Genomic DNA, 15,485 nt, shown 5'->3' with positions numbered 1-15,485 from the left:
AGAAAACCACTGCATCCTGCAGCACCCTATACTGCTGCTCCAAAAAGAAGCATTGTATTCTACTCCCCTGACTACCACCCAAAGCCAACTGATCCATCACTTAGGTGGTGTGGAGCACCATTAGGCCCATTAAGCCAGCATCGTATATGGCACTTAAGAGAACTAAAACCTTATTCTGACTTGTATTTGCAGGGATATAGCGATAGGCAAGGGGGTGGGTGGGAGTTTCCTCTTTCATTCCAGCAAACCTACACAAAATGGAACAGAGTACCTTGCTCTCTCTTTTTTGGTCTATGCATTTTTAATATAAAAGATGTCTAATTACATAACATTTATTAATTGCAGTTCAGTTCAAAATTTGATCAAATTCTGATAGATTATTTTGTTGTATGATGCACACATTTAGTATGATGCAGCATATAGGAGCTGTATGCTATTCATTGTCCAGTGTCGCAGGGTAGTTCCCTTGTCCCTTGCCCAGGGGGGCACTGTTGAGCCCTTGGGCCACTCTGCAACCCCGACACAGCTATACCCTGGAGCTCCTCTTCCCCAGGGCAATGTGGCCTAGCGGCCAGAGTCTCTAGCAATTCCCCCTTCACCAGGGCAATGCAGCCTAGAGGCCAGAGTCTAGAGGCCCTCCCTCTCCACCAGGTCCCAGCCCAGGGCCCTGTCAGTGATGGGCATGTCCTGTCACTAGCTCAGCAGGTAGTCCGCCTAAAACACGCTAAGCTTCTCGGGACTGCAATTCTCCACCCTGGGCTACTTCCTAGCGTCTTCCCCGTCGGCATCCTTTGATCCGGGCCCTTCTGTGTCCGGTCTCTGCTGACTGGCCTCTGCTGCTGCATCCGTCTGCTGCTCCTCCTCCACGATGGAAGCCTCCCTGGCTGGTTCCCGCTGGCTGGTCTCCTGGTCTGATCTCTCAGGCGGCTCGCCTGCAGGAGCTCAGGCAGTACATCCTTCCTCCTCAGCAGTCAGCCACTCTCCAGGCTTTTATACCTGGGCTATAGTCTGAGCATGCCCAGCAAGGCTGCGAGAGCAGGGCTTCTTCAGCCAGGTGAGCCTGATAGGCTCAGCTTTCACAGTGTGGGGCCTGGTACACCCCATCACCTCCAGATTGTACTCTGTTTTTACAGTCTAACTCATTCATTGCCTGGACTTAAAATGGGTTTTCTTAATCAGAATATGATGAATGAATAGTGAATCACTCCCTAAGCTAATGTAGGATAGCTAACTAATTAATTAAGAGATAATTATCAGAGTTCATAAGAGCTTATCATATCATGTAGCCTCGAGGAAATCTTGTTTGCATAACAACAAAGTTTCTTGGTGATTATGAGTTCTTGTGAAGAGCAAATACCCTTTTGTGCAGCCCACAGTGGAAACAAAGTCATTTAGTTTAAGTGTATGATGCATCACATCCCATGATATCACAGGAAAAATGTATCACTTTTGGTTTATCTAAAACTGTTCTTTCATATAAAGGTTTTTCATCACATGCCAAAATAGGTGTGAGTCAGTGCAAGCAATTTGTGAGAAAATAGTGTCAAACTGCTTTTCACAAACTGGCAATGGACAGTATATGTCAGGTCATAGAAAGTCATTTCAGCAGGATTTATGCAGCCCAAAGAAACTGCAGCTCCCACTCAGGGATGGGGTTCTGAAAATCTGGGGTACAGATGAAGAGGTTGCTCCCTTGTCAAAAAAAGGAAACTTTCCCCTTTAAAAGAGCCAGGTAAAGCAGAATTCAGACTTTCAGAGGTCGGAACCAAAGGTCCCACCCTTACTCTCCTATGTATCACCTTCTCCCTTGGGAAGGACATTCAGGAATCAAGGAATCCTCCCACATTCTGGTGGGGCAGGGAGGGTCTTCCCTGGTTGAATAACATGGTCAAATTAGCCAGGGAAGAAAATGTAAAGGGTTCGAGGGGTCCATATTTATTCACCCAAATTGTCAGTAATGGTGTTGAACATAGTAAACCATTGACCAGAGGCTTAATGTTATGTTCACGACGTCAGTGACAAACTCCCATTTGACCCTAATGGTGCAGAGTAGGTGTTTTTTGGGAGGATGATGGCATTTTTCTCCCATGTAAGGCAGCCAATGTGCAGTCATTTTATAGCTGCATGGCCGAGCTCATTGTAAATATTCTATGTATGTACATACCATAACAGATAAACTTCCACATGTTTAACCAGATGGCATCTCTCTCTCATATTCTCTTCAGTGTTAATATGGGGTTGTATCATTAATTGGGCTGCTGTACATGGATAAGGTGTGAAGTGGGGGGAGGGGAGATACTGACCAACATAATTTAGCACAGCATAATATCACCAATAAATGCAGTATTAAGAGAAAATAACACTATTCCACCTTATGTTTTACAGGGTGAACCAGGGTCCCCAGGAACTCCAGGAGCCGAAGGGGAGCAGGTATACCAAGTACTTCACCTAGTGCCAGACCCTATCAACAATTATGGCTTTTTTTAGAAAAAACATTGTACGTCATGGATAGGATGGGCTTAGAATTCATAATCATATGACATGGCACATTAAGCGATCGCATATTATGCAGTGATGATATACAGTGATGCTAATTAAGAGACAAAAGGTCACTCTGCGTTGTACCGGTTTATCCTTGAACACATCTAGGATTTTATTGACGTGTGAGCATTGTACAAGTCTTTTTCATGACAAAAAGATTATTTTTCAGGGTCCTAAAGGCTCGAAAGGGGATGTGGGTGAATCTGGCATGCCAGGAGAAAAGGGAGGAATTGGTCTCCCAGGATTACCGGTAAGTATGCAAAATAAATTTTATTTAGATGAAAGCTAATTTGAATTTTTCAATGATATCTTCCACATTTGATAATTCTCAAATGTTTGTAAGTTGCCAAAGTAGCAAAAACCATAAAACGAAAGTGCTAGTTATTCCATTTCTAGTGTAGGAAAAAGCATGAACAATAGACCAAAAGGCTGTTTGCCAGAGCTTTTCATTCTATATATGGAGAAATAAAATTTCACTTTGGAAAGACGGAGATTAGCTGGTATGTTGAACAAATGTTCTTGTCCACTGCCCTAGTCATCAATCACATCAGTGCTTTGACAAAAATAAATGTGGTAAGGTTCAGGAAAAATGAGCTGCTTGATTATAAAAGAAAGAGAGATATCTCGCTACCAGGACCCTCAGTGAATGACTCATACTCTGGAAGGAAAAAATTTCATAAACACTTCTGAAAAATCTGTTCTGTATTTACAAAATGGTTTTATACACATACGCCATGTATTTGTGTGTGGGGTGTATATCTACATATGGAGAGAGACTATATATATATATATTTAGAGAGAGAGAGAGTGAGAGAGATAGTATGTGTATGCCTACACACACTCACATACAGAATATATAATGAAATCAGTTTAATTACAAGAGCTTTTAATAAATGTGTTGCTGTCTGCTCTTCCTATATTTTTAACCATGGATATTAAAATTAATATCTGTAATTGTTTAATGGTGTAGTGCTTACTAGCTATTATCATGGGGTTTTGCAATATAAACATACATTTATAATACATGTTGTCAAGTATGAAAGTCATGACAGCTGGAGATACAATTCCATTATAAGTAATACTTTTATTATGAAAAACATAAATATTTAATTACAGAAATGTTCTTTTCTCGAGAGTGAAGTCAATGTTAGTAAAACAGGAATTGTTTAATAACATTTTATAATTATTTTTAGGGAGCCAATGGTATGAAAGGAGAAAAAGGAGATGTCGGTTTGCCTGGTCCTCAGGGTCCTTCTGTAAGTCTTGCCATGCTGTTGGGATGTGTTCATTATAGCATTGGTTCTCCACCTTTTCATTCTGAGGAACATTTCATATTAGAGCAGGAGGGACCTTCGTGGATGATCTCTCCTACCAACCTCCCTAATTTCCTACTCTTGGGTTTTCAAAATGTTTCACTCTGTGATCAACTAGGGTGGACAAGGTAGACGCCTGTTGGACAATAATTTGAGAACAATGGGTCTATTTGGAAAGCAGTTCACTAGTTTGCTAATTTAGACATAAGCTATACAGTTAAAAACTACATAAGCATCTAGCCCCCGTGCATAAGCCACTGGCAGCCTTCTTGTGTTGAATCAGAGAGAGATAAGATTAATGGGAATTTCCTGCCTCAGCAATCTGTTTATCTATCTGTCAAGTTTGTACAGAGACTATCTCAGAGGGAAGGATGAAAATTAGATTTTCAAAGGGCTATAATGATGGTAAGCCCCAATACAAAGCCCACTGAAGTCACGTAAAGGACTCCCATTGATTTTGTTAAGCATTGTATCCAGTCCTTAATGATTTTGGGCCTGACCTTGGTAATAGTTATGCATAGGTGCATCTTTACTGGCATTACTAGTCCCAAGGGTATATTCAGGATTGCTCACATAAGTAAGTGTTTGCAGTACCAGACATATATGTGATTCTTAAAAACATTTTGCAAATAGAAATGCAAACCTCATGAGGCTCCTGTGATGTAGGTACACACTGTTGGCTCAATTTTATAGATCATGAGACTGAAGCAAAAAAAAGGTTAATTTCTTGCCCAAGACAAAAAGGAGTCAAATGTTAGAGCTAGGATAAGAATTCAAGAGTTGCTGGCTCCCTAACCTAGCAACTCTAGGTACCATCTCTCACAACAGAGTATAAATATCTCACTCTAGCTCTTAAGGGAAAAATCAGTTAGTTACTTTCCAACATGATGTGTGTGTGGAACTCAAAAGATCTCAGCACAGATTTGCTGAACAACTGTGCTTTTGTAAAAGCCTTTTCCCCTAGAGAAAACAGCCTTGGCTTTCATCCTCATCTTCTTCTCTTGGTGGAGGTGTCACTGCTCCTCTCCATTCCCAGAAGATTCCCACCAGCCATTGTCAACTTTTCTCTCCTCATCCTGTTTTAGATTTTAAAACCTACTTTGTCGACACCGCGCTTAACCTCAGAGGTTTGGCTAGAAAAGCCATTTGTGCTGGTTGTGCCACTTGGCAGCCCTGCAGTGGCTCCATGCTGCTGTCACAACCCTATCTGGATTCAGCCAAGTGTGAGAAGTGGTGTTAAATATTATAAACATTGGAATTAAATTCTTCTTTCTGAATTTGGTGAGATCAGTAAAGTAAACCAGCCTGTAACAAGCACATGCTGAAAGCTGAATAACCTGATTACCTGTTGTACTGAGTATCAGAGGGGTAGCCGTGTTAGTCTGAATCTGCGAAAGCGGCGGGGAGTCCTGTGGCACCTTATAGACTAACTGAAGTGTTGGAGCATAAGCTTTCGTGGGCAAAGATCCACTTCGTCACATGCATCTGACGAAGTGGGTCTTTGCCCACGAAAGCTTATGCTCCAACACTTCAGTTAGTCTATAAGGTGCCACAGGACTCCTCGCCGCTGTTGTACTGAGTTCAGCATTAGGATTAAGCCTTACATTCGAATGATCTCCTCGCCCCCAGCCCTAATAAATGATATTAGTGAAGATCTGGAGAAAGAGTCTGACTTCCTCTATTTACAAGGGGAATTCCCTTCACTACATGAGCTAATGACATCATTTTCTATATGTAGATCATAGGGCCGCCAGGACCACCAGGACCTCATGGGTCACCAGGCCCTATGGTAAGACTTTTTTCCCTCACTCCCTGTTGTAATGCTTGTTTAAGTGAAGTGCTATGAGAGAACATGACTATTAGAGTTGGCCACAGCCATGCATTTTGGATCCTAACCCAAAGTTCTTGGGCAGTGGGAAAAGGAATTATGGGTATAAACGTTTCCCTGTTATGTTCCCCCAATGAGGCACTTAGAGGTGCAACTACTTATATTGGCACCCGCAATTTATTTTGTGACAACAAAAATGCAGGTGCAACTTGTACCTAGAAAAGGCAGCAAAACCTTTATTTTCTTCAATAAAAGACTGAATCTTTATTTTCAGGGACCCCATGGACTGCCTGGCCCAAAGGTAAATAAATAATTGCCTGGATTCTTTAAGTCTGTAATGTGCCATGATATGTTCTTTGTTAATAATAATGAAGCATGCAGCTATGTTGTGTCCTTTGTCTCGTTTATTTGTTAAATATTTCTGATACTCCTAAGCCTTTAAGCAGATATTTAAAGTAAAAGTTAAATTTTTTTTAATTGCAATTATTTATATAATGATTTTTGTGTGTGTTTCACGGGAGCATAAATGTGATTAGGTTATTATAATGATGATTATGAACTGCTATTAAAAGTATCTATCCTCCTGTTTCCTGGTGAGATTTTCATACTATTCTAATTAGTGCTTTGCAATTGCCTTAAATTGCACTTTAGAACACAGGGGATAAGTGTGTTGTACCTGGAGGAGATAAACTTGTTTCCAGATACATCTTCTTTTTCTCTGCTCCCTCTCCCATCTCCTATGCCTTCCAACACAAGTTCATGTCACTTGCTACTATCCCCACTGGAGTACAACCCCAGGCACTCCTTCATCCTTTGCATAGCATGTGCACATGCACACACACCCCAGAGGCCTGAACATGTAGATGATTTTGGGAGGGTTAAAAGAAACCATGTTCTAATTTGATTAAATTATTGTATGCTTTGGTTTTTGTATAGCAAAGAGAAACCATGGGAACAAGGCATAGGGAACAGTCCTGGGCATAGAGAAAATCCTATGCAATTCCATTTAGCTACCCTGAGTTTTCTGTAAAGACACCATGTGGTGGTGGTTTTACATGGCATGAAGATGTTTTCACGCATATCCCAGGTCCACCATTTTTCACTTCACAATTTTATTACAGTGATGCCTATGTAACTTCATAATTGCAATCTTTAGGTAATATCTTTTGTTCAAGTATAAATACCATTTTTGGTGAGATGAGTGAATCATGGACCCTAAAAATGCATTGTCCCAGTACAACACACTCCTCCTCTTACTTTCCAGTTTAACGATGTGTGCTTAAAGGTTTAAAGTATCTTTACATAAGACTGTATTGCAAATTCCAGTTTGGTATTGGAAGAGAATGTATTTCCACACAAAATGCATCTTTCTGCAGATCTTACTGCAATTATCACTAATGTGAACAAAATGCAGTTTCTAATATTCTTGTCTGAGATTTTTCTTTAGTTTGAATTATCAGTCTGTGGCAGAAATGTGTGGACATAGAGGAAACTTAAAAAGAAAAGCAGGAAAATTACAACTGACCCCACATCAGACAAATATTTCAATAATTATATAGAAGTGATTCAAGAAAGTCTTGCACAGCAGAGTTTCATGTCTTATTTCATTACAATTAAACACAATTGTATTTAAAATGACCAGAGATTTTCTGTTGCATATTTTAGCACAGGTCAATACGATAGTACCTGATGCTGGTATTTCAAACTGGAATTTGCAGCTACATCTGAGACCGGCTCTCTTCTGTCCCAGCTTAAATACCCATTATAGCACCAAAAATTGGCATTTATACTTTTACATTTAGGGTGAACCAGGGTTAAATGGTCTTAAAGGATTGAAAGGTGAACCAGGTCAAAAGGGTGACAGAGGGCCCCTTGGTCTTCCAGTAAGTAAAAAAACCTATTCCATTTCAGTGCAAATCACAAACTTTTCTCTCTACTTTCAACCAACAACTCTGGTTTACTCAACAGCATTTCTAAATCTCTATCATGTTGGAGCAGAACATCAGCCTTGTTTTGTTGTATCCAGAGTCTGTGCCATTGTCCAGAGTCACATCCTGTAACACTTAGTGCTGTCAGTTTCTTTTTGTCACGTGTCAGTGGATAGTGTTAAAGGCCTCACGAGGATGCTGTCAGCCCCATTACATTAATCATGTTGTGATTTCAGTGTTGTGTGGTGTTTGCTTTAAAACCATGGTTTTATCAAACACGTTGTGTATTAATTTTGATGTATCCTCAGTGATATCTCCTTGAAGAAGTGTCACTAAAGTGGCAGGTTTGCCTGAGTCAGGACTGAGTAAATCTGAGAGAAGACCTTGGAAATTGGCCCATAGAATTTTAAAACATTCCCCATGAAGTCAGGGGTGCTGGATATTTTTACTTTTGCCTTGGACTGTTCCGAACAGTTCTCATTATAAGTACTTGGCGTAGATTGATCTTAACAATCACATTTACATTTGAAAATTTTGTCACAAGAGACAGCAAAGCTGGAAGTGATTAAAAGAAAAATAGTATATTTTAGTGTGTTTACTTTGTGCATTTTAGAGCACTTTGTGAAAAGTCAATGTCATTGTTTTCCACTTAGACAATCTGTTTCCCCTCTTGCACACAACGGCATTTAAAAATGACCAGAAAAAAGTCTGGTCAAAAGTTTTTAAAGATTTGCAGAGAGACTCTGAGGAATGTCACCTTTACCAACAAGATTTCTATTTCTCTCAATAAAACTAACCACTTTCATGTTGACAAGGTCCCTTTGATAATCCAGCAAATAGTTTCCAGGACACCAGTCTTATGTTATTCACATAAAATCCACCAGGGGTCAGCCAGTCCCCAAGGATGTTAAACTGAAAGTTCAATGCATTCTATGTGCTTCCAGCCTGGAATTAAATTCATTGTTCATGAACACTGGCTACAATTGTAATTTGCTGGAAAAAAAGAAAAACCCAGGAAACTTCATTGTCTCTTGGGCTCCTGAAAAATGAATAAAACCATTGTAATGGGTGCCAAGATTTTGTTGGTGATGTAACACAATTTTCTTCATCTTAAACACTTATTATTGTTAAAATGTATATTTTAATTATATTGCAAAGTAGAGTAGTCAGTATTGTCATTATTTTATAATTCACATTAGACAACTTACTAGTTAATGTATAAATTGAGTATTTGTACATTAAAGCACAAGAAACACCATAATGTCTGATGTTTGTAGCACTAATAAATCTAGAGTCTCATTCTGATCTCTGGCACACTGGTGTAAATCAGAAGTAATTCCATTAGATCTATTAATTACAACAATATGGTTACATCGATCTAAAACCACTGTAACTGAAATCAGAATCAGGCTCTTAGTGTTATATGTAATTTTTAACTAACATGTTGTAGAAATGTGATCCTCATTCCAGAACCCTGTAACTGCTTATATTCTGTGTTTAAGTTATGTTTATTCATCAACACCATTTACTAATATCACATTCTTGTCATTCATGTTATACCCATCATCCATGCTTCCACCTAATCATACAGGGAGCATCTGGCTTAGACGGAAAGCCAGGACCCCGGGTGAGTCCCTTGCATTCCTGTGCCATGCTACTGAGTCTGTGTGTTTCACGGTGGTCTTACTTGCCTCGTTTATATGTGGCTGAAATGGACTGAGGCAAAATTTATAAAGCAACTTACATGATGTTGAATCTGGAGAAAGTCTTGGTACAGGTTACCAGAGGGGAGCAGTTAGTGCCGGATTTTTTGGAGCTCTGGATCCTAAAAATATATTAAAAATTTAGGTTGGAACTGGCCTAGTTTGTATAGCTGTATAGGAAAACCTGTTAAAATGGGAACAAAGCTCAGTGTATCCAAGTATACTTAACTTCTTTCTGAGCTTTATGTTCATCCTTGGTTTACATTGGCTTTGGAAATTGTAGCTTTGTCAAGTTCCAAGTAAAGAGAACTGCCACTTGAAGCATACTGTATATCTCCCTTTTCCTGTCTTTTGCTTGCACTTTTCCCTCTGACTTCAGCGATGCAAACCATGCAATGCTTCGAGCATCAATTCTGATCTTAGAAACCAATTTTTTTTTAAAAGCAGTGGTTTCACTAGTGCTCATTCTACTTGGTAAGATTAGAGTTCCATATATAATCTGAAGCCCTGATGGGTTTTGTACTAATTTCACAAGATTAGATAATAGGGAGTCTGTGACTGGTGCAAAACTACTACAATTCTACCTTGAGCCTTCTGATATTTAAAACAAATGTTAACTGCTATGGCATTTATAATGATGAAGAAGGAAGGGGAAAAGTGAAAGAACAACATAGTGGTGTATTTAAAGGCTTTGTTAAGCCTGTCGTTCATCATTATGGCCTCTTATATTTAATCTACACAACCCTTAGTATAACCCTTAACTCCTAGTGGCAGAAATTCACTCTACATTTTAAAACCTCCATAAATCTCTTCACTTAAAGCAATAAAGTACAAACCAATTAGATGAAAGATGAGCTACATCACAGCTAATAGTTTACAGATGGGATTTTCAAACCACCTAGTGGATTTGGATGCCTGGTTCTCATTATAATTAAGATTTGAAAATCCCAGACCATATTTTCAACCAGTGGGAGCTGAACTGATTCTAAGACAGTTCCTGACTAGAATAAACCTGAAGTTAAGAACTGCTAGAAGATTTCAGGGCATTTGTTTTTCATTACTTGTTTGTTTAATCTTTTAGGGTCTGGATGGTCCAATTGGTCCACATGGCCCAGCAGGTCCTAAAGGAGATAGAGTAAGTATACATTCATCGATATTTCTCCTTATGAAGAAAAGATCAACAAATGTAATTGAGCAAAATAATACCTCGTCTATTTAAGGGTCAGACTTTCTTATGTAGTTTAAAGTGCATTTTTAAACTGAAAAATGTAAAATTAGCACATTCTTACTCATCCTGATCTAAGTATTTAGTCATAGCTGCTTAATTTAGTTATTCAAATAAGTGTTTATTGTCTCCCATCCCAGTTAGCCCTGCTGCACTAACAGAGATGAGAGGGAAGGAGCTATATGCTAGTCCTTCTTCAGCACAGCAGAATTGTTTACTGACTTCCACTCAGTTAAAACAGGGCAAAGATATTGACAACAATATACCTGCACAGGCATTGCTGAGGGTATGACCTAAAGCAAAGGTCTTCAGTCTGTAGGGGGCACAAAGGAACATTGGTGGTGGAGGGCTGCTTAAAATAAAAGACACATCCAGAGTCATCCTAATACACTGCCATTTGCTCATCAACCACTCTCCATGTCATACCTCATTTCCTCTCCCAAGAAAGCACAAAGATCCTTCACCCAACTCTCAAGGTGCTTCATAGTGGGTAGAGGGTTCACAGGATAGATACAACTTGCTCAGAAAAGGTAAAAAGAGTACTATTGCACAGCAGAGAAATCTACTCACTACACATTCTCTCAAAATGGGACAAGATTTGTCTGTTTGTGTGTCCTCGGACATGTTCCACCAATGACCTCAGTGCTGCTTGGAAATCCTACTCTGGTTTGGAATCTCAGTCTGGTGCTTAAATGCCTTAGGAAACCACCATTTGAACTGATGGATATCTACTCACTTCTCAATTTAAAAACGCCATTCCTGATAGCCTCCACGCTGGTACAGTGAATTGGGGAAATACAGGCCATTATGGCATGTCCCTCTTTCATAGTATTGTTAAGGACAAGGCCACATTGTGACCCTACCCCAAAGTTTTACCTAAAGTTTCCTCTGAATTCCATATTAACCAACCCATTCATCTTCCAGTCTTCTATACTAACCCTCACCTAGGTAAAAAAAGAGGAACTACTGCACATCCCTGACACCCTGTCTGGTTAGACTAACCTCTGAAAGACTCCCGAATTGTTTGTCTTTCTCCCAGATAGATTGAATGGGTCTGCAGTCTCAAATGAAAGACTTGCTACGTGAATATCTGACTAAATTAAGTCTTGCTACAAATCTTCATTCACAGAACACTACACAATAAGTCACGACTCAGCTTCTAATGTTGCATTTGACACCACTGTTCTTTCTTCTATAGTGGACTTGACATTGAAGCCCCCTCTACCTTCAGGGGAACTGCTCAGTAGTCACATAGAGTGGAGCACTTGTAGGGGCATTACTTGAAGAAGAAATGGTTACTCAGCCTGTGCAGTAACTGCAGTTCTTCAAGTTGTGTGTCCCCTACAGTTGCTCCACTACCCACCTTCCTTCCCCGCTGCTTTGGAGTTCTGTGCTACAGAGCTTCACACTAGAGAATGCACTGAATATAGTTTGCCCACATAGTGGTGTATAATAATGGTGCAGGGGATGAGGCTGGAAAGCATTCAAGCACATGCCAGACAGACACTGCTAGCGCACATAAAATGGCACACCTCTAGGAACATGCACCTCAAAGAGCATTCCTGGACAGTGTGAGTGACCATTTCTTCTTGCCATACTACATCAATGACCACATTACAAACAATAACTACCAATAAGAAGTCTGGAATTGGAACAAAACAAATTTAGTATTTACTTCAAGAGTTACGAGAAGTCCTGTGGCACCTTATAGACTAACAGATTTATTGGAGCTTAAGCTTTCATGGGCAAAGACCCACTTCGTCAGATGCATGTGGTGGAAATTCCAGAGGCAGGTGTAAATATACAGGCATAAGAAAAGGGTACCAGTCAAGAGTAAGGCTAGAGATAACGAGGTCAATTCAGTCAGGGAGGATGAGGCCCACTTCTACCAGCTGATGTGGAGGTGTGAATACCAGGAGAGGAGAAACTGCTTTTGTAGTTGGCTAGCCATTCACAGTCTTTGTTTAATCCTAAAATGATAGTATCAAATTTGCAGGTGAACTGTAGCTCTGCGGTTTCTCTTTGAAGTCTGCTCTTGAAGTTTTTTTGTTACAGGATGGCTACTTTTAAATCTGCTACTGTGTGTCCAGGGAGATTGAAGTGTAATCCTACAGGTTGTGTATTGCCAGGCTCCTGATATCTGATTTGTGTCTGTTTATTCTTTTATGTAGGGACTGTCTAGTTTAGCCAATGTATATGGCAGAGGGGCATTGCTGGCACATGATGGCATATATTACATTGGTAGATGTGCAGGCGAATGAGCCCGTAATGGTATGGCTGATGTGGTTAGGTCCTGTGATGATGTCGCTGGTGTAGATATGTGGGCAGAGTCGGCACCAAGGTTTATTGCAGGGATTGGTTCCAGAGTTAGAGTTACTGTGGTGCGGTGTATAGTTGCTGGTGAGAATGTGCTTCAGGTTGGCGGATTGTCTGTGGGTGAGGACTGGCCTACCTTCCAAGGTTTGTGAGAGTGGGGGATCATTGTCCAGGACGGGTTGTAGATCGCTGATGATGTGTGGAGAGGTTTTAGCTGAGGACTGTAGGTGATGGCCAGTGATGTTCTGTTATTTTCTTTGGTGGGTCTGTCTTGTAGCAGGAGACTTCTGGGTACACGTCTAGCTCTGTTGATCTGTTTCCTCACTTCCTCAGTAGTTTCAAGAATGCTTGGTGTAGATCTTGTAGGTGCTTGTCTCTGTCTGAAAGGTTGCAGCAAATGCACTAAGGTTAAACCTTAGTGCTTGGCTGTAAACGATAGATCGTGTGGTGTGTCGAGGATGGAAGCTAGAGGCATGTAGGTAGGCATAGCGGTCCGTAGGTTTTCAGTATAGGGTGATGTTTAGGTGACCATCATTTATTTGCACTATAGTGTCCAGGAAGAGGATCTCTTGTGTAGACTGAATTGACCTCATTATATCTAGCCTTACTCTTGATTGAAACTCTTTTCTTATGCCTGTATATTTATACCTGCCTTTGGAGTTTCCACTACATGCGTCTGACGAAGTGGGTCTTTGTCCACGAAAGCTTATGCTCCAATAAATCTGTTAGTCTATAAGGTGTCAAAGGACTTCTCATTGTTCTTGCAGATTCAGACTAACACTGCTACTCCTCTGAGACTTCAAGAGTTACTTGTCATTTCACTCACTTGTTTTTTAGGCACTTTATATAACACAATATTTTATTTGTGAATCTCTGCAGCCACAGAGCTGTACAAAAGGGAAAATTTGAAGTGAAATTTTCAAATGATTCTGACCACATATTCATCTGCTTAGGTTGTAGGAGATGCTTCTGATATTCACTAAGGCTGTGTCTAGGCTACATGCCTCTGTCGTCAGAGGCATGTAGATTAGACACATAGGCAAAGTCAAATGAAGCCGCGATTTAAATGATCGCGACTTCATTTAAATTTACATGGCTGCCGCGCTGAGCCAACAAACAGCTGATCAGCTGTTTGTCCGCTCAGCGCGCTAGTCTGGACACTCCCCTGCCGACATCAAAGCCCTTTGTCGGCAGCCCCGTTATTCCTCGTGGGATGAGGTTTACCGGGGCTGCCGACAAAGGGCTTTGATGTCGGTAGGGGAGCGTCCAGACTAGCGCGCTGAGCGGACAAACAGCTGATCAGCTGTTTGTCGGCTAAGTGCGGCAGCCATGTAAATTTAAATGAAGCCGCAATCATTTAAATCGCGGCTTCATTTGACTTTGCCAAACAAACAAATCTACATGGCTCCGTCGACGGAGCCATGTAGTTTAGACGTACCCAAACAGAGGAATCCAGGGCAATGGGTATTTTGCAATCACAGATCAGGAAGAAACTAGTAAGACCTCCTGCATTCTGCGTGTTTCATAGAAAAGGATTTTGGTCAGTGTCATGGTCTCGTGTGCCTAGAATGATGGAGAAAATGAAGAAAGAAGAAGACAGTATGATTTGATTGTGTACATGCACAATATCAAAAAGCTCAGTGCTCCATATTTATCGCTGCTGAGTCTTGCCCCTGAGGAAAAGGGATTTTAAAGGAGTTGAGGAGGTCTCCTCAAAATCAGGGAAGCTTTTAAATGTCACCGAGCTTTTTCCAACTGAAAATCCACAGGAACTTTCCTATCAATTTCAGTCTAAATAGAATGGCTGTGTCCAGACTCAGGGGTTTTTTCGGGAAAAGTAGTCTTTTCCCGAAAAAACTTCCCCTGCGTCCAGACTCAAGCCGCGTTCTTTCGAAATTATTTCGAAAGAACGCGGCTTTTCTTTCGATGGCGGTAAACCTCGTTTCATGAGGAAGAACGCCTTCTTTCGAAAGTTCCTCTTTCGAAAGAAGGCGTTCTTCAATGTAAATAGGGCTTCCTCGAAAGAGAGCATCCAGACTCGCTGGGTGCTCTCTTTCGAAAAAGCGGATTGCTCTTTCGAAAGATCCGCCTGCAGTCTAGACGCGATCTTTCGAAAGAGGCTCTTTCGAAAGATGCTTTCGAAAGAGCCTCTTTTGAAAGAAGCCTGCAGTCTAGACATAGCCTATGAGTCTGTCAACCTTAGCACTGCCTTAAACTTGTACAGCAAAACAAAAGATGATACTTGATACTGACTAAAACCTCTTAGGAGTCGCAAACCCAGAATTCTGTCTGTTTGGATTTCTAACAAACAGCAGTGGTAACACTACTTCAGACCTGCCATATTGAAGTCATTGCTTAGTGTATGGCATGGATCCAATTAGCTTTAACAGTGGCTCATCCGAGACAGATCTGCATGACTTGAGGATTCATTTTTTAAAATATATGTGGTGATATACAAGATCTAGACATGTACTGTAGTCTAAATCAGGTACAGTAGCTAATGTTGCCACTCAGTTTGGTTTAATGGTCTTGAGGGCCATAGAATATTTGTTTAGGGATTACAGTACTCAAGTCTTCTTTAAAAGATACACTCTATAAGTGTAAGGACATAAACATGAAAATCCATGTACT

At 40.6% G+C, this 15,485-nt stretch overlaps 1 protein-coding gene across 1 annotated transcript in view; it reads left to right on the top strand.

Moving 5' to 3' along the window:
* COL25A1 (collagen type XXV alpha 1 chain) overlaps positions 1-15,485 on the top strand; it is a 195,500-nt gene that overhangs the window by 153,197 nt on the left and 26,818 nt on the right. The window contains exons 24-31 of the mRNA XM_075929187.1: positions 2,386-2,430; positions 2,711-2,791; positions 3,735-3,797; positions 5,593-5,643; positions 5,957-5,983; positions 7,485-7,565; positions 9,202-9,237; positions 10,395-10,448. Of these exons, the coding sequence (XP_075785302.1) occupies positions 2,386-2,430; positions 2,711-2,791; positions 3,735-3,797; positions 5,593-5,643; positions 5,957-5,983; positions 7,485-7,565; positions 9,202-9,237; positions 10,395-10,448 (438 nt within the window). The remainder of the gene's footprint in view (positions 1-2,385; positions 2,431-2,710; positions 2,792-3,734; positions 3,798-5,592; positions 5,644-5,956; positions 5,984-7,484; positions 7,566-9,201; positions 9,238-10,394; positions 10,449-15,485) is intronic.

This window comes from Pelodiscus sinensis, chromosome 5 (assembly GCF_049634645.1).
Source record: "Pelodiscus sinensis isolate JC-2024 chromosome 5, ASM4963464v1, whole genome shotgun sequence".
NCBI lineage: Eukaryota > Metazoa > Chordata > Testudines > Trionychidae > Pelodiscus > Pelodiscus sinensis.
This window is presented reverse-complemented; position numbering and strand designations above follow the sequence as displayed.